This window comes from Cotesia glomerata, linkage group LG1, assembly GCF_020080835.1.
Source record: "Cotesia glomerata isolate CgM1 linkage group LG1, MPM_Cglom_v2.3, whole genome shotgun sequence".
Lineage (NCBI taxonomy): Eukaryota > Metazoa > Arthropoda > Insecta > Hymenoptera > Braconidae > Cotesia > Cotesia glomerata.
Window position 1 is genome coordinate 27,086,987 of NC_058158.1, and position 19,008 is coordinate 27,105,994.

General features: G+C 30.5%; 2 protein-coding genes across 5 annotated transcripts in view; one reads left to right on the forward strand and one right to left on the reverse strand.

Annotated features, from left to right (window-relative positions):
• The window catches only part of LOC123263919 (homeobox protein Nkx-2.4-like), a 30,119-nt gene extending 15,121 nt beyond the window's left edge, over positions 1 to 14,998 (reverse strand). The window contains exons 1-2 of one of the 2 annotated variants that reach the window (XM_044726966.1): positions 13,362 to 14,998; positions 8,913 to 9,217 (exon numbers count right to left, since the gene is read on the reverse strand). In XM_044726966.1, the coding sequence (XP_044582901.1) occupies positions 8,913 to 9,217; positions 13,362 to 14,064 (1,008 nt within the window). In that variant the 5' untranslated portion in view covers positions 14,065 to 14,998. The remainder of the gene's footprint in view (positions 1 to 8,912; positions 9,218 to 13,361) is intronic. The other variant, XM_044726973.1, reaches the window with a different exon arrangement.
• Positions 14,999 to 16,057: 1,059 nt separating this feature from the next.
• On the forward strand, positions 16,058 to 18,753 carry LOC123275430 (presenilin-1). 3 transcript variants are annotated; one of them, XM_044743554.1, is made up of 5 exons: positions 16,058 to 16,220; positions 16,422 to 16,531; positions 16,607 to 17,285; positions 17,361 to 17,642; positions 17,735 to 18,753. In XM_044743554.1, exons 2-5 carry the CDS (start codon positions 16,439 to 16,441, stop codon positions 18,112 to 18,114), a joined length of 1,434 nt encoding a protein of 477 aa, XP_044599489.1. In that variant the 5' UTR covers positions 16,058 to 16,220; positions 16,422 to 16,438; the 3' UTR covers positions 18,115 to 18,753. The 3 variants fall into 3 exon arrangements, with proteins under 3 accessions (XP_044599489.1, XP_044599487.1, XP_044599488.1); XM_044743552.1 differs by having other exon boundaries at positions 16,060 to 16,220; positions 16,342 to 16,531; XM_044743553.1 differs by having other exon boundaries at positions 16,067 to 16,220; positions 16,379 to 16,531.
• Positions 18,754 to 19,008: the final 255 nt, after the last annotated feature.

Sequence of the window (19,008 nt, forward strand, 5' to 3'; positions counted from 1 at the left end):
TATAGATATATTCTTGTTTATTCTTATATATGTACATAGGATGTGTATAAGTTGCCTCATGAAGATATGATAAAGGTACGAGAAAAAATAGTTGTTGAACAAATAGATAGGGTTTATTTTTGAAATAGTGCTTATTTTGGAGTATTATTGTTAGATAAATTTTTTGAACATTATTCGGAAGTGTACCACCCAAAAATATTGTTGTAGAAAACTTGGCTAGTTAACTATTTGCTAACATTTTTCATTAAAATTTTTTTTTTCCAATAAATATAGGGGAGGGGGGGACAAAATGGGGTACTTAAGAAATCGTTATGATTTTAAGGACTTAAATACGCTGATTTTTCTCGTTTTCAGTCGTAATTGAAGGAAAATAATCAAATTTCAAGTTGCCGTAGAAAAAAAATTTTTTTTTCTTGAGGGCAAAATGGGGTACCCCCTGAAAAAGTGAAAAAAAAAATTCATCATCCGAAAATGAAATATGGTTAAAAAAATAACATTTTCTTATCGATAAGTCTACGAAAGAACCCAGAGAGGGGAACAAATCACCCAAAAAAGAGACATTGTTAGTTGAAGCAATATACTCCTAACAAAAATTGAGGTAGCAAAAAAAATTTTAAAACTTTGTAGTAATTTTTGACGGGTTTTGCTTGAGTAAAAATAATATTAAGATAAAAAAAAGAGTTCTCTTGAGAAAATTCTAGTTTTTGGATCTCCCGGTGAAAAATTTTTTAGACTCATAGTTGTCACGCAATTCAAAGTGATAGCACGAAAAAAAAGATTCGTAATTTTTTTGCACTCTCTTTCTTGGTTTAGGGATTCCGGAAAATTTTTTCAAGCTGAATAATCTTGTAGGTCGGAAGATCTTACTTTTTAAATTAAATATCTCACAAGCGCACCGAATGATTTTGAAGAAATTGGCGGCCTCTGACTCAGTTTTCTGAGCATTGATAGTTAAATTATGACATCAAAAATAATCCAAGAATAAATTCGATGTTATTTGAAAAAGATACTTTTTTAAAATAGTGTACGATTTCTCTTCAACACATCACCCGATTTTGATGCGATTTGCAGCAATCAAAGTCATTTTTTAAATTAAAGAGCTGATTAGATTTTGGAATTGATCGTTACATCTGTTTAAAAGCTGTTAAAAGAAAAAAGTTATTTTAGTTTTATGAGGAAGTCTCACTGAAGTTTATCGAATGACGCGAATGTCGTTCAAATCAGTGGAGTCGCTCAAAAGTTATGAGAGGTGTCACTCACACACGCACACACATACACACATGCTGATAGAAATCTTCGTAGGAATATTAAGAGCTACTTCCTAGGACCTTAAAAATGTGGAGATCGGATTAGAACTTGATTTTCGAAAACTGGCATGGAATCAATGACTTCCCAATTTTTAACTTCGCGCTAAGAAAATCAAAGATTTTCAAAAATCGGGAAGTTATTGGTTTTACCCCGTTTTTCGAAAATCGAGTTTTCATCAGATCTCGACGTTTTGAGGTCCTAGGAAGCTTCCCTGACTACTCCCGCGAGGTTGTCACTATGTCTGTATGTATGTATATATATATATATATATATATATATATATATATGTGTGTGTGTGTGTGTGTGTGAGTAGATTTTGAGAAATCGCAAAAAAATTACAAAAAAAAATTTTTTGAAAAGTGGTTTTTTGGAATAACTTTTAAACGACTTTACCGATCAATTCCAAAAACTAATCAGCTCTTAAAATAAAAAAACCACGTCGATCGCCGCCAGTCCGGTCAAAATCGATGTCATAAGTACAATTTTAAGCGTCCAGGTATGGAATTAGCGGGAAGTTGCAGGGATGGCCTTTATGGTGAACCGTTTTTCTAATTTTTTTTTTTTTTTTTATTATTTATTTGTAAAGTGAGAACTTAAAAATTTAGAAAAAGAAATGTTAGATGTGAAAAAAAATTTATTATGATGCACAATGACGATAAAAATTACTGCACAGTAAAAAATTTTTCGTCAATGTGTAGTGTCAAAATTTTTGTGTAGAAAATTACACTCTAGTGTGTACAATTTCACATTCTCATGTGTTGATTTAACACACTAGAATGTAGAATTAACATTAGTTTGTGTAAAAACAGTCAGTCACACAAATATTTGTGTTAAATTTGACGAAAATTTTTTTACTGTGTAAAAAAAATGGGAAAAAAAAAATTTTTTTTTTTAATTAAAAAAATTTTTTTTTCTCTGAAATTGTAGGAAATGACGTTAAAATATATTTTAGATAGCTGAAAGAGCTTTTTGGAAAAAAAAAATTTTTTTACGAAATTTTGGGGGTACCCTTATTTTGCCCCCCCCCCTCCCCCTACTGATAGCAAAAATATTAACTTCACTGAAGAGAAATGAACAATTTGATTATATTGAATCAAACAGTAAATTTTAGTAGATTCAAAAAATTTTCTGCTTGATTAAAAATAATTAAATTTTTTAAAATATTTTTCTTAATTTGAAAAGCCCGGAGAAAGATTTTACTCTTAATCTTTCTTTCTGAAGAATTAAAAATCCACGATTGCTATGACTTCTGAATAAAAAAATTCTCTTTCAAAGTTGACATACTCAGAGTCTAACATAGAGAATGGTAAAATAGACAGAACATAATTTTTACTTCTTTCTGTCTCTAAAAATTTCAATTCCAAGTCTCCGAGCAAAAAACTATAAATAGACTTAAAGGTTTTAACTTAATTGTTATAATTAATATCGAAACTTTGATACTGTCATGCTGTAGTTATTGTAATAGTATATTACACACCTAGGGAACTAAAGTAAGAAATGTCTCAGATCACATGTAATTGTCGGCCGAGGCGAAGCCGAGGTTGACAAACATGTGATCTGAGGCTTTCTTATTTACTTCCCGTGGAGTGTATACTATTTTTTTGCTCGACGAAGGTAGAAAGCGGCACTTTCGTTTAGCGTAGCGGGCCGAAAGTTGACGCTTTCTGCCCGTCGAGCAAAAAAAGTCCTTGTTGAATAGAATAGTCTTCTGTATTAATTACATTTTTCTCGTGTATATTTTTTATTTTACAGAAATAGAAACACAGTCTCAGCGTTTTTGACACACATTTTTTTTGTAAGATTGCGTTGAATAATTTACATTGACATATACATATATGTGTAAATCTACTTTTGGTGCAAGTGTAAATCAAAAGCTGTTTGAGTAGAAATTTAAAAGTTTTTATAACGTAACTGAAAATGCCACCAAGTCACCAAAAGACACCGTTATCAAAGCCCTCAGGGAAATTCTTGGTGTTTGCGGTTGCAATATATGCACCCCTAGATTATTATGGTCCTATATTCTTCACACCCGGTAGTTGCATGCTTTTAATAAACGCGCTTCTACATTACATCGTCCTCGATTTTGAATATGCATTTTTACACGCACTTCGTTTCTCTCATTCAATTTGTATCTGAATGATTAAGATGAAAATCATAAATTATTTACTCAAAACCAAAACTCCCTAGATTTTAAATAGACATATATTTAAGAAAAAATTCATCTTTGTTTTATATAGTATTTATCAGAAAATATAAAAGAATATTAATAAAAATTGAATTAATAAGTAAAATGTATAAATATATTCAATAAATGGAGTAGTAGTGAGCTTTGCAAACATTTGATACTGGTTGATGGCGTGAAGGGAGTGAATTTGCAGTAAGGTTTCGCGGTATGAACACTTTGGACTTTGGCAGATCGAGGGGCGTAAGGGAAAGCTGGGGTGTATATCAGGGTCGGCCTCGGTGGTAGGTAAACCCATTACTATGATTATTATCCACGTGCCTCAATCGCGAGATTCATCCGCCATTGGCATACATACTGTGTAGCTCAAACTCCAGCGCCGCGTCCGAAAAACCTAGCTTATTCAACTTCACATTTTACCCTCCTCATACCCCATAGAAAAATAATGTTGTATGCACAGCCATAGCTTGCTCTCCCCCGTTCAAGCCAGTTCGTACTCGCTTTGCTTGTTCTCCGTTCTTTTATTTTATTTTATTTTTTTTTTCGTTATATTTTACTTAGAAAATCTTTCCACTAAAAAAAGAATTAACTTGATTCAAGAGAAAAATTCTTGAACCAAGAATATAATTTTGAAGAGGGGTATTGTCTTGAATCAAAACGAAAAATTCTTGAATCAAGTAAAATTTCCTTAAATCAAGAATTTTTCTACTCAAATCAAAAATATTAAGTTCTTCAAAATTATATACTTGATTCAAGAACATTTTTTTTCTGTGTGCTTTCATTCAACTTACGTATATATCTTAATTTTATGTTTGACAATCTATTATTCTCGAGTAAAAAAAAACTAATAAATATCTTTATTCATAGAAAATTGATCAAATTTTTACTTATAATTATTTGAGATTTTTTCGATAATTCCCGATAATACACGCACTGGAAGATATAATGAAGAAAAAATTAAAGCTACAATTTGGAGTGATAATGGTGAATTAAAAATGGAAAAGTGTATATCGAGTAAAAGGATAAAAAATTACTGGTGATAATAATTTAGATGTAATGCCCCACTCGAAGAGCAGCTGGTTCGTCAACCAATAAGAGAGACGACAAAATTTCAGGGTAACTATTTTCAGTCTGTACATTTTATAGTAGTAGTTGTAGTAGTAGTAGTTGTAGTAGTAGTAGTAGTAGTAGTATTCTTTAGGCTCTGGGCATTTTCCCATTCGGCCGCTGTACTTGATGTGTACATTTTATATAATGCACCGTCGAATGGCAATTTCTGTCTTTTATATGTCATGTGTCGCCTCTCTTATTCTCTCTCGTCTGCGCAACAGTAGCGATAATAATAACAACACTGTTAACAATGCCTAGAGTGGTTGCCCAGTAACAATGGAGACTGTACTTAGAGTAACAATGCCACGACAAAATGGAGGGCTGCATCTGTGTCCCATGATATCGAAGCCACGTACACCAAAAAAGAGTTTTGTTAAAGTAAAACGTAAAGCTTTCGTTCATATATATTATACACTCGATTGCTTATATTCATTAATTTTTTAACATCGGAAGAGTTTATCGACTGGAGAGTTGAGTGTTATAGAAACATCAATGCGGCTGTTGATGGAAGCTTTTTAAATGTTTATAATTTGTGCGTGGATAAGGATGATTAATTAGAGAAAACAACATACCAATAGAGTTAAACTTTCTTGTAAGTTAAAGAACATGGCTTGTGACGTTTGTTTGTTTTATAAATACACGCGTAGGGTTTTTTTTATTCTTTTAGCAGGTTCAGTCGGATAGAGCGTAAGTATCCTTCACTTGCTTCAAAATCGAGGGCACGAGTACTCGTGAAGTATGATCGAGTGAAGATTCTTCCTACAGAAGCTTCTCAACGACGAGATCCGTTACATCGATGGCTCATTAATTCCAACGCGATCCTCAACTTCGCTTGCTCGCTCGTTTGCCTCAAGTCCACTTGTCAATTTTAACGATTCCATGCAAAACTACATCGTCAAGTCTTCTTCAACAAAATCGATTTACTATCTACCACTAAAACACTTTGTGAATGAACATTAAAAAAAAGATCTCTACTAAATTCAATCATTAAGATATGCGTTGTATATTATAGTAAAAAACTTTTGAAGCTCATTAGTAAAGGATACTTATGCATGACTAATTGGTTGCAAATCGAATTTTCAAATATGTACTCATATTAATTTATGCATTACATATTTTAATTCATCTTATAAACTTGTTGAGTATATTTACACATAAATAAATAGGCAAAATCGTATCATATATCACTTGGAAAAATGTGAAATAATTTTTGACATAAGTCATGTTTTGAGTGATTTATAGAAATGATATAATTTTTTTTTTAATCATATCTTTCTTACATTTTCCCACTCTTTCTATTCAACATTGATATTCACAGAGAGAAAAATGTTGTCAAAATGACTATCGAACGTAACTTCGGATGACGTTTCGTTAAAATAACAATTTGGTTATCTAATTTAAGGATCGATTTATTTAACTCAAGCATATAGTGAGAAGCTTTGGTAAACATATACAGCTTCGTTGAAGCAGATACTGTTTTGTCAATGTGAAGATTTACATAGCTGAATTCAAGTGAATTCAATGCCTAAAATAATGATACGGTCGTCATTTTGACGATCCATTGCGAGGAAAGTGAGGAAACACTGAATTGGCTGTACGGATGTTCATTTTAACAATATTTTTCCCTCTGATGTTGTTTTAACACTCATGTACACTGATAGAAATATAAAATTGAGTTAAAATAAAAAATCTTAAACGAAGAAAATCATTAAAAAGAGTTTAAATATCTTGAATTGAACAGAAAAGTTCTTGACATTTTTTTTTTTTTTTAAAAAGTATATTTTAGTTACTTTACGAATTTTTGTTCTTGATTAAAAATGATGTTAATTCTTGGTTTGAGATTTTTTCTCTGAAATGAAGTTTATTTTTTATTTACCAATATAAAAATACAGCCAATAATCATGCATCTATATCTCTTCATTCATGAATCTGTGAATATTATTACCGATTCAAAAGTCAGGAAGTACATAAAATTGACTATGTAAGTATCCTCTAGTTCTATTCATAATAATCTCTGATTGCAATCAAGTTGTATTCAGGCGTCCTTGATAATCAATAAGTACTTTTATAGAAATAAATAAATTTTATCGTTTTTAAGAAGTTTAGCATTCAAGTTATTTTTCAAGTTTTCAATGATCATTGATCTGAAGATGAATGATTAGCACACATAATGGTTCAGAGAATAAACTCCGATCTTTTCTGTATTAATTAAAAAAAAAATATTTTTTCTTGAATAACAATCTATGGCATTTTTTTCATCGGTGTTAGTTTAAGAAAAAATTCTTTAATGTTAAATACTTAAAATAATATAAAAAAATATATTAATATTTTATTTTGACAAGGTCATGGAAATTAAATATCAGATAAAGAGACGTGCAGACTACCAGTAAGTAGACAGCCTGATAGACGTATACAATGAAGGGGAGACCGTCGGATCACGAACGCAGGATGCGACCAATGAACTTCCTAATAATTATTTACTTTTGTCAGACTCTATAAAAGAATTATTTTGAATATCTCATTTAAATTGATTTAGATATACTTCTCTGAATTTATATTTAATTTCGAAGTAGTGTCATTACTTATTAATAAAAGCTTTATTATTTTTCGATGAAAAAAAAAAAAATACTTTTTATTTGAAATAAGTGATGAAAAATGAGAATATATTGATTTGTTAAAAAAAAGAGTGATTTCTATACTCAGCAAAATTTTTATTAAAACCATTGCATGGATATATGTTTTTTTAGAAATATTTTAATATAAAAGGGTAGAATATATATTTTTTAGATATAAATATTTAAACATGTGTGTGTAAAAATTTATAAAATATTTCTTCTATGATACTTTTATTCTCGAGAGTACTATAGCATATCAGTCAAAGGTTAGTTTTTTCATTGTAACATATAATTACTGCCGTTAATTTAAAGCTTTGTATTAGTATTATAGGCGCACAGAGATAGATGAGTTCTTTATCAAATTATGTTATATACATATATTTTTATTAAAGAAAAATTATTTCTAAATAAATGAGTACTTTTTATGAAAATAAGCTATGGAAAGAATTTCAAAGTAAATATCAAGCGAAGCTTCACTCATGGTGTAAATAAAATAATCTGGGCCACAGTTAATTATTCTTTTGTATATAAATGTGGCTTAATTATTCTGTGAAATATACTTTGTCAAACGAATGTTTCCATTGAAGAAAATACAAAAAAAAAAAGATATATGAATTTATAGAAAACATTTGAATTTTATTGACTTTGTATTTATTACAAAGAAATATAGTTCAATTTTTCCAAGATAATTTAAATCTGATGGCTTAGGTACCTCGAAAAAAATGCCAAAAAAAATCGAATAAGTTTTTGAGAAAATTTTTATCAATTCTATGTATAATAATGCAAATATTTTATTTTAGTTTTTTCCGTGTATTAATCCTTGATTTTCTCTGAGAATTTTATATAAAAACAAAAATTAATGATAATTTTTCAAGGTTTTATACTTTAGATATAACGATAAAACTATTGCTTTAATGACAATGTGTAAGTTGAATTTTTTTTTAATTATAACAAATTCTCAATTTTCAGTAAACATATAAACCTTCTATCAATGTTGTAGAATGTACAATTATTTTACTATGTTCAAATCTATATGTAATATCTTTTGAAAAATTAATTTTTATTGTTAAAATAGCCAATAATTGTTATTATTAAAAATCTTTTGTTGTAGTTTAAAATTACAGTATTTTTTATAGAATCATTACGATAATTATACTACTATATGATAAAAAAAAATTAGAATTATAAATAAAAAATTTAAACGTATAAAAATGTCGAAGCTATAATTGAATACTTTCATCAGACGGCGGTGAAATAGATTAGAGGAAAGCTCATGTGAAGGAGAACTACTTGAAATTTATAAAATAAAAGTAACTAGTGTGTATGTAAATAGATGTGAGTACACACAGATAGTTTTTCTATTCTATGTGCCTGCAGTAATTAATCTGCTAGTAGAGTAATTGATCTTCGACAGAACGTGTGCACTCATACGTGCATCATGTTACCTTAGGTAACTAGCTATCGTCCTTTGTATTATACAATACATATCCCGTCCACTTGGTATTCTATTTCTTCATACTTGTCTTTTTTCATTGTCTTTGTATCACTTTGTGTGATATGTAAATAAATACAGCTTGTACGTGGGTGGTTCTGAATGACCATATTAAGCGCACGAACTTTGACAGAAGATACAAGAGCGCAAATATAATGTAATAGGTATGTAGGTAGGTATTTAAAATAAACAAAATACACTTTACCTGAGTCGGTGTCAGATGAATAAGAGACGCTAAATGTTCTCGTTCAGGTGCACTGAGGTACTTTTGCTGTTTAAATCGCCTTTCTAGTTCGTAAACTTGGGCTTGAGTGAATAGAACTCGTCGTTTCCGTCGCTGTGCCAGGGGAAATTGCATCGCTCCGACACCCATACCGACGCCGACGCCAACGCCAACGCCTACACCCATTCCCGATGACTTGCCAACGTCTGACATCGACTGGCCCACAGAACATCCTGCCATGTTACTCCCAGCACCCGCAGCTCCCATTAGCCGCGAAACTGCAAAACATATTTTTCCGGTACCAAATTATTATGTCAATTAACATCATTATTGAGGTTTATTATATTTTATTTAGAAATAAAAATAATTGCTAATTTATTTAAATTTTTCATTTAATTCTTAATACACGTTACACAAAATTGATACATATACACAGAAAAAAAAAAATTGATTCAAGACAAAAATTTAAAAACCAAGAAAATCATTTTTACACAGAAAAAAAAATTTACTTGAATCAAGTAAATAATTTTGAAGAATTTCATCTTCTTGATTTAAATAGAAAAATTCTTAAACTAAGAAATTTGTCTTGGTTTAAGTAAGTTTTATTCAATTCAAGAATTTATTGTCTTGATTCAAGACAATGAAACTCTTCAAAATTATTTTCTTGGTTTAAGAATTTTTCTCTTGATTCAAGATAATTTTTTTTTCAGTGTAAGAATTTCACCGCACGGAAAAAAGAAAAAGATAAAAATTAGGACTTCATATAAAAAACTAGAAAAATTGCAGTTCGAAATAACATTTTTATAAATTAAAACTTTGAATGTTAATTTTCAGAGCTCTCAATGTAATCAAGTAGATAAATTCTAAAATCAAGAAATATTTACTTAAATCAAGGAAAATTATTTGGTTCAAGAATTTTTTTCTTAAGTCAAGTTTACTTTTTTTTCAGTGTAGGTAGAATACATAAGCGAAACATTATAAATCTATAAAGTTGTGTATTCTCTATAAAAAGCAGCATTTAATAATAAATTTCAATAAAATTTGGAAGTGTATATGTTATTTTTTTTTTTTTTGAGATACAAATGAGGTTTTACATTTTTATTTGCTACCAAATATTTGTATTTTAATAAAAATTTATGTTTTAATGCATTATCTATAGATTATCATGTACACTGATAGAAGGATTTCTTAGTATTTAAGAAGATTTCTTTGTATTTAAGAGCGGTTGATAGTTGATTTTCAAACGTGTTTTTCTCATGTATGTGATAAAATTTAGAAAAAAAACGCTTCGCTCTTCGATAGATAATTAAATTATCTATCGAAGAGCGAAGCGCTTTTTTTGAAAATTTTCATTTATTTATGCATAAAATGCGTTTTAAGATTCCATTTGTTGTACAAGTATGACAGAGATACTTTCGTTTGTCCAATAGAGGGCGAGAGAGAGAAAATGTAAACCCATCTTAAGAAATCATTTCTTAAACATCATTTTTTAGTATTTAAAAAATATTTCTTAATATTTAAGAAATATTTCGTAGTATTTAAAAAATATATATATTTCTTAGTATTTAAGAAATATTTTTTAAATACAAAGAAATATTTTTTAAATACTAAGAAATGATGTTTAAGAAATGATTTCTTAAATACAAAGAAATCTTCTTAAATGTTAAGGAATCCTTCTATCAGTGTATGAAATATGGAAAAGATAAAAAAACATACACAGAAATTAAAATTAACTTGATTCAAGAGAAAAATTCTTGAACTAAGAATATAATTTTGAAGAGGGTAATTGTCTTGAATCAAGACGAAAAATTCTTGAATTAAGTAAAATTTCCTTCAATCAAGAATTTTTCTACTTAAACCAAGAATATTGATCTTTTCCAATATATATACTTGATTCAAGAACATTTTTTTTTTTGTGTATATCCGCTCAAAAAAACATTAATATATACAGTGTAGAAGAGATGCATAAAAAGATACATAATCTTAGAGCTGGGTACAGTGTCATCAGATTATTGATAGTAATTTCGTTGAAGTAAGTTCTTAAAAATCCTAAGACGTTTATCCTAAACTGATTAAAATTTTAATTAAACTATATTCTTCTATAAAAATGTAGATTAAATCTAATGACTTCTGTCCAGAACATATAAGAAATAATAATAATAATAATTTTTATTGATAACATTAACTTGATTATAAAGAAGGGATATTATTGAATGACTAAGTTAAAGTTTGTGAATGACGCAATGGTATATCATGAGTACAATAAGTCAAAAATATCATCACTTGAATTCTCAAGTGATTGAAAACGATGAAAACAAAATATGTGTATATAATGAGACGTTGAAAATAGTAACTGAAGATTAAGTTCAAGCTACTGAGCTGAGGAATGAGCAGCAACACCCTTCGTCAATCGCCGGGAAATATGTTAGACAGTTTAACAATGAAACGACTTGAGCCGAAGAATTGCTTGGTCATTCGACACGGGAGGTCCCACGGATAAATCTGAATTATTATAATAATAATCACTGCAACCAACCAACTCTAAAAGTTAAGAATGAAAATAAAAAAAACAAAACTTTTAAAAGGGATAACATCTTTCATTCAAAATAAGATATCTAAATTATTTAAAATGACACGTTAACTAACTTTTGAGAATAAAACACGTATTATGTTAATATCAAATAATACAATCAAATTCCTATAATGTATTTATTAAGTCTAAATTGTTATGAGTTAACAAAAAATAATATATGCTGTATTTTTTTTTTACTGTGAAAAATTACAATCGTTAAAATGATTTTGAATATAAACATAAACAAATAATCTAAATAATAAAAGATTTAGCTTTACTGTGTGCGATTTAAACGGTTTGAATGAGCTAAAAAAAATCGAACGCAGAGAGAGTATTTGAAACATGGAATCCGCGACTTAGGATTCTATCCCCTGTATACATTGAAAGTAGTATAAGAGCTTTCATGCATATTTGTTTAACTAAAATCTCTTGTTCCATCTATTCGCCACGCGTCAGCAAATCGATATTTGATTTTGGTCGGTGAAATATACCGATGACAATAGTTTAACTACTACATTTATATACACATAGCAGAAAAATAAAGATCGTGCGTGCTGAAACAAAAGACAAGGAAGATTGTCCGAAAATAAATATGCGTATTTACACAGACCATAGATGTCTTTTCCAATGTGGACACTGAAAGAAAAACCTGATAGCTGAAATTGACTCTTGCACTTCACTTAGTTGCTATATATAATATAATAGTCTTCACTATACTGCACTCTCTATTAGAACCAGTTCTAAAGCACGAACTTCCGTCTCAATCATTTAAGAACTGATCCAAATCGAAAAATAAACTACTTTGAGTGTTAAACTGCTTCAGAATGACAATATTCATGACATAGACATGACAAAGGACTGTTACAGAAACTCATCGTATGTTGAATAAGACACTTGTGTACCTACTTTGAAAAAAGATCCTCCAGCATTATAATGGTCAGAAAAATATCCACTTATATATTGACGTTCTAATAATTAGTAAATTTAACTCCATTTCAGAAAATTCTTTATTTACGCGAACTAAAAATGTAATAAACTAAAAATTTTTTTTATATTTAAAAATTAATTTAATATTTAGTATATGTATAAAATTTTAGTCGAGGTTACTCAAATAATATTTTTTCAGACTGTTATTATTTGAAAATTTCCAAAAAAAAACTCCTCAGAAATATGGAGTTAAACAATTTGCTAATTAGAATGTCGATACTCCAAGTAGTGAATTATTGAAGTCAAATTATGTTTTTTTAGATCAAAAAACAATTTTTATTTTTTAAAAAAATACTTCACTAAAATTAGTAAAACAGATTTTTTTTATTTAAGAAGTAAAATTTTTTTGTTTCAAAAGAAAAAGTTTTCTAGCTTGAACAAAATTTAGGATTTCCTGAAAGATTTTTTCGTTTGAATAAACTTTTCTTCTGTGTATCTGTTAATTGATGAATTAAATATTAGATCTAAGATGTATCTCACATTTAGAGAATTTTTCAGCAGACAATAAAAGTGACTCAATATTATCATTGGTTAGATACGATTTGGTGGATTATAATATTTATATAAAAATAATTATTCAACGATTTAATCTCTAAAATTTTAACATGAACTGGATGATATTATTACACTGGAAAAAAAAGTTAGCTCGAGTGAAGAGAAAAAAAATCTTGAGCTAAGAAAATCAGTTGTCTTGGTTCAATATTCAAAAAAAGCGAACAAATATATCCTAGGGTATATTTTTTTTGTCTCCTGCTATATAAAAACTGATAAAAAATTTACACATAATTAGAACTTGTATTTAATGGGAAGTATTGGATATCATAATAAATATAACTTTATGAACTGAAACATAAAAATTCAACTATACTCACTGGCAAATCGTGGATCATTAGTGGTAGGTGGTGCGGGTGCATACCAGGGATGATGATGAGAGGAAACAGCATGTGATCTCATAGGATCAGAAGCAGAACCCCCGGCACCAACGCCTGGCCCAGCATGATGATAGGGCGATAATTCAGCCGCACAATATTGATACTGAGAAGTTAATTGCATTGTAGCATAAGGATTACCCATGGCACTCATTCCACCATTTCCGATAGCCGAACCGGCTCCACCACTACCGTTTGCACCACTAACAGGTCCTGGTGTACTACCTCCTGGTGTTGAACCACCGTGAAGCGGTGGGCTTCCACTACTAGCGCTGGAACTTCCTGTATTACCACCAACTCTAGCGCCACAAGCGTTTGTATAAGGTGAACCTTGAGGGTGTGATACAACCCCGACACCAACTCCGACGGCAGCTGCTGCTGCTGCAAGCTCTAATTTACGATAAGACTCTTCTATAGGGGACAAAATATCTGTTACACTGAACGGCGTTGAATGGGCACCACCTCCTTGTACGTGAGACGTATGTTGCTTTGGGGACAAGCTCATCGCCAAATCGACTCCATTGAGATCCGGCAGGAGTCCGGTTTGCTCCAATTGGCTTTGCTGTTGTTGATGTTGGTGATAACTTGTAGCATTATTGCTACCTTGATTCCCAGCATTTCCACCTCCGCCACTGCCGCCGCTCATCTCGGCGAAATTAACGCCGTTTAAATACTTCAGGGTAATTTATTTTTTTTTTTATTGTTTATAATTTTAATTATTAATTTCCAACTGGTGTTAAGTTTTAGTTAATTAAACACGTATCAAGAGTAATATACCATACGGTTTTAAGTAAAAAAAAGAAAATAAAAGTTGAATAAAAAAAACAATGACACTTCTTACTGTTTTTAAGTCAGTACTTAGATGATTAATAATAAAAATGAAGATATATATCCTTAGAGTTAATCACAATGCACTTATATAACAGCACTATTGCATAATTAAAAAAAAAAATTACATTTCACTATTTGTCACCAAAGTATTATTAAAAATATATAAATAAAATCAAGTCACTATATGATAATGATATTAAGTAGCTAAAGCCATACCGGCTTATTATGATCATCAGACGTCCTGGTCCCTCGAGTAACAAGTAACACGTGTCTCATGTCCGCACAAATTTAGCCAGTTCACAGTAACACTTGGTATGACATTAAACACTGTTTAGTTTTAGAAATTGACCAAGGAATATAAAATAAAAGCACGTGGACGAGGAGTGGCCGGCAGAGCCGGCCGGCGGCCGACTGAAATCACCCAGAGGGTCTTCAAGTCCTTGGACTCTGCCGATAGACGATGTGCCACTCTACTCTTCGCCTCCACCTTCACCGAGGATACACTCTCTCTCCGTAGAGAGGAGCGGCTCTATGGATAGATGGATGGCTGGCTGGATGGATGGATGAATGAATGGAGAGGACTGTTGGGTTCCTGGAGAGGTCCTCACGGCCGCTTAGACCCACTCGACCAACGTTCGCTTGCTCGCTCGTTCGCCCGGGCGGCTCACAGCCTCACGAACCCGTAGACGACACGATGAGTGGAGTGCCCACTACGGAGAAGTGCCTGGTACCAAGAGTCGTGATGAGATGTCCCCTTTTGCGTATGAGAGGACTTTACTTGGGGAGAGGGGACTCTCTAAGAGCACACCAGACACCCCACCATTGGTCCAATTCTACCAATCCCGGTAATACGCCCTCTTGATTGGCTCCTGTCATTCCAGTTCCTTTTTTGAGCATGTGGGATTCTCTATCAGTTCGTTGGTGCTTTCATTTCGACATAGGGTTCCTACCAGCCTATCCAACGTGTTTTATCTAGAGTGGGGATTCCCAGCTTCAGCCATGGCGACTCTACCTAGTACAGCCTACTCGGGGATATCCTAATTGTACTCTACGTCCACAAAAATTCCACGGCACATACTATGTGATTTAACTATCATATACATACGTACATACATACCGTTCCCAGTTGAAATTTCTCTCTAAAATCAACATTCTATACTGGGTACATAATTCGCGGTTTTAGACAAATTAATAAAACATAGTCATAATTTCATAACTATTTTGAATCCAATTGTTAAAGCATTCGATCAATCCTCTTGAAAGAAGAAAAAAAAATTTTTTTTTTTTTTGACATTTCTTGTAAGTGTAATAAATTTTATTAAATTTCTAAAACTTATGAGACAAAACTTTGTTGTCTTACTTACCCCTTTACTTGTTATCATATCTTGACAGGCATGTAAAACTCATGAAAATTATTATGATTATTAATATAAACATATATATAAAAAATGAAATTTTACAAGAGTTAAAATTATTAAAATGACATTAACTTTTTAATTTCTAATTTATTGAAATCATGTTGATACAGTTAATAGCAACTTACTCTGCTACTTGACTTTATATTCTGACAGTAAGAGTTTGAATTAAGAAATATTGCAGACAACAGTTGAAAAATCAGAAATTTTTGTAATTTGACAAAACTTTCATTCGTCTCTGACATATCTACTGTCGTTGCACTTTGACCCACAGAACAACAGAATAACTACCCCAACGCCACACTATACCAGTGGCCAACTAAGGAAAACTTTTCAGAGCCTTCAACCACTATGACATCTAGTGAACTTGTCAAAAAATGCAAAATTGCTAAAAATATCCTGAGATTTTTCTTATAACTCGTAACCTAAATAGAACTGTCATCCACAATTGACAGTTTCTTTATTATTTAAAAAAAGTAAAATTAATTTATTAATCTTATATAATAATGTTCAATATTGGAGTTTAATTGTTGCTGCATCATCAAGTATCATTCAGGTAAATTAATATAATTTTATTTTGAATTTATAATAAAATAAAAAAACAAATGCATATTTTGTAGCAATAAAAGTAATTTAATGTGATTGTAAGTTGTAAATATATTTAAACTCCTCTATAGGGAGGAGTATTTTATTGGGTAAATATTATTTGTAAAGGATTTATGAAAATTAATGGATGAGAGTAATTACGATTCTCCAGACGAATATACAAGCCTGATGGACGCCCACGTAGCTGAGACACGATCTGACAGCTCTGGACTGGTCAGTGAAAAGAGAAAACGTCGTGCAAAACCACCCACCAACTATGAAGTATGATTTTTAAATTAGTTTTAGAATAAAAATTAAAAATATTTCTGAAGATTATAAAAAAACTTTGTTTATTAGGATGGAAATTTACCAGAAGTGCGCGTAGAAAATCCAGGTTCATCTGGATTCTTCAGTAGTTCTAGAAATGTTCCACCTCTCGGTCCAGGTGATGATCCAGATAGCTACCAGCAAGAAGAGTTTGAAGAAGGTTTAAAATATGGAGCGACTCATGTCATTAAATTATTTGTTCCTGTGTCGTTGTGTATGCTGGTAGTTGTAGCGACTATCAGTTCCATTACATTTTATACAATGAAAGGAGAATACTTAATTTATACACCATTTCACGATGATGGAGCAGATACTAGTACTAAAGTTTGGCAAGCAGCTGCCAATGCAATGATTTTAATGTTCGTAATAATTTGCATGACTGTACTGCTAATCGTTCTCTACAAATACAAATTTTATAAATTTATCCATGCCTGGTTGATAATGAGTTCATTGATGTTACTTTTTATTTTTACGGCGCTATATTGCGAGGAAGTATTAAAAGCTTACAATATTCCGATGGATTTGATAACACTGGCAATAGTTTTGTGGAATTTTGGAGTCGTTGGAATGATATGTATTCATTGGCAGGGTCCACTAGCCCTTCAACAAGCTTATTTAATATTTATTGCTGCTCTTATGGCTTTAGTATTTATAAAATACTTACCCGAGTGGACGGCGTGGTTTGTTTTGGCTGTTATTAGTATCTGGGGTAAGTTTTTTTCTTTTCTTATTTTCAATTGTATATTTAAAATGGAAAAAATAAAAATTCTGTTTTTCTTTTTAGACTTAATTGCCGTTTTAACACCTAATGGTCCACTGAGGGTGTTAGTAGAAATGGCTCAAGAACGTAATGAACCCATTTTCCCAGCTCTCATTTACTCTTCAACAATAATGTACAGTTTTACTATAAGTTATGCTGGATACATTGGAGCAGCAACGATGGCCAATGATGAATCTACTGCGGGAGATAGTGTAAGGTCGCCAGCGAGAGCTCAAACAAGAAATAATACTGCATCAGTAAGTGGAGATGAGGCCGGATTTACTAGAGACTGGGTAGATCATCATGGTAAAAATTTAATTTATTTTTATACTTCCATCTTATTTCTATAAGAACAATCTAAGTATTAATCATTTTTATTATCTGTACTATTTAAAAAGATGAACGCAGCGCGCGGAGAGCTGAAGAAATTAATCGCACTGGAGAGTTAACTGGACGAGTAGAAGTACAACCTCAGCAGCAATATCAACGAAATATTCCTGACGAAGAACGTGGTGTTAAATTAGGACTCGGTGATTTTATTTTTTACAGTGTTTTAGTTGGTAAAGCATCAAGTTATGGTGATTGGAATACGACATTAGCTTGTTTTGTAGCTATTCTTATTGGACTTTGTTTAACACTTTTGTTACTTGCAATTTTTCAAAAAGCTTTGCCAGCATTACCTATATCAATAACTTTTGGTTTGATATTTTACTTTGCTACTCGCGTAATTGTTGCTCCTTTTGCCGATAGTTTAGCAAGTGAACAAGTATTTATTTAGCTTTAATTTTTATATATACAATAAGTATATATAAAAAAGACTTATTAATTCCAAGACTTGTAATTAATTAATTATTTACATTTATGCATATGAAAACATATTTAAAATTTTTTGATTAAATATAATTATAATTAACAAATAATTACTGAATTTGCTCTGATTAACTGTCAAACAGGGTTAATAATTTTTTTTATAACATTAAAATAAGAATTTATTAATGTTATTTCCTTCGTTTATATACATAATGTCCAATGTTTATGATCACATTGTAAAAAAAAAGCAATTGGAAGAGATTATTCCCGATATGATGTTTTATGAAGTATACAGTAAATATTGTATTTTTTTGCTATTTATACATAACAATACATATTATAATACATAAAAGTTTACATATTAGCGCCGTTATAAAACGCTGGGACTGACAGATATCAAAGAATTGCACAGCCATGGGAATGATTATGATAATGCACTTGGTATAATTAGACCACATAATTACTATTGAAATTTAATTTTAGTAAACATTTTTGTTTTTACTTACTAATGCTCATAATGGTTTAGGCGAGATCATTTCGATTAGTATTCTAGAGGTTTATGAAAAATTTATAACATTTTCAAATATAATTCTTTTTTAAAGGTAAATATTATTGCATTTTTTACGCCTATATAAATACATAGCTATTAATTAATTAATTAAATATTCAATAATATTTTAATTTTAAGCATTTGTTATTGACCAATCAAAATTTTTTAGAGTGGCGGGTTTTTCCATGCTTTTTTATAATTTTTTTATGTAATTTTCATCTGTTGCTTGGTAATAATTAGCAAGAGCAAGATTAACAGCAGTATAATTCTATTCTGTAGGTATTGAATTTTAATTTTTATTGTACAAATTTA

Bases quoted from the DNA above. Each gene is read 5' to 3' on its own strand.
- LOC123275430 (XM_044743552.1), top strand. From the start codon at position 16,394: ATGGATGAGAGTAATTACGATTCTCCAGACGAATATACAAGCCTGATG. The intron at 17,286-17,360 runs GTAAGTTTTTTT...TTTTCTTTTTAG, and splicing joins GGCTGTTATTAGTATCTGGG to ACTTAATTGCCGTTTTAACA. The intron at 17,643-17,734 runs GTAAAAATTTAA...CTATTTAAAAAG, and splicing joins AGACTGGGTAGATCATCATG to ATGAACGCAGCGCGCGGAGA.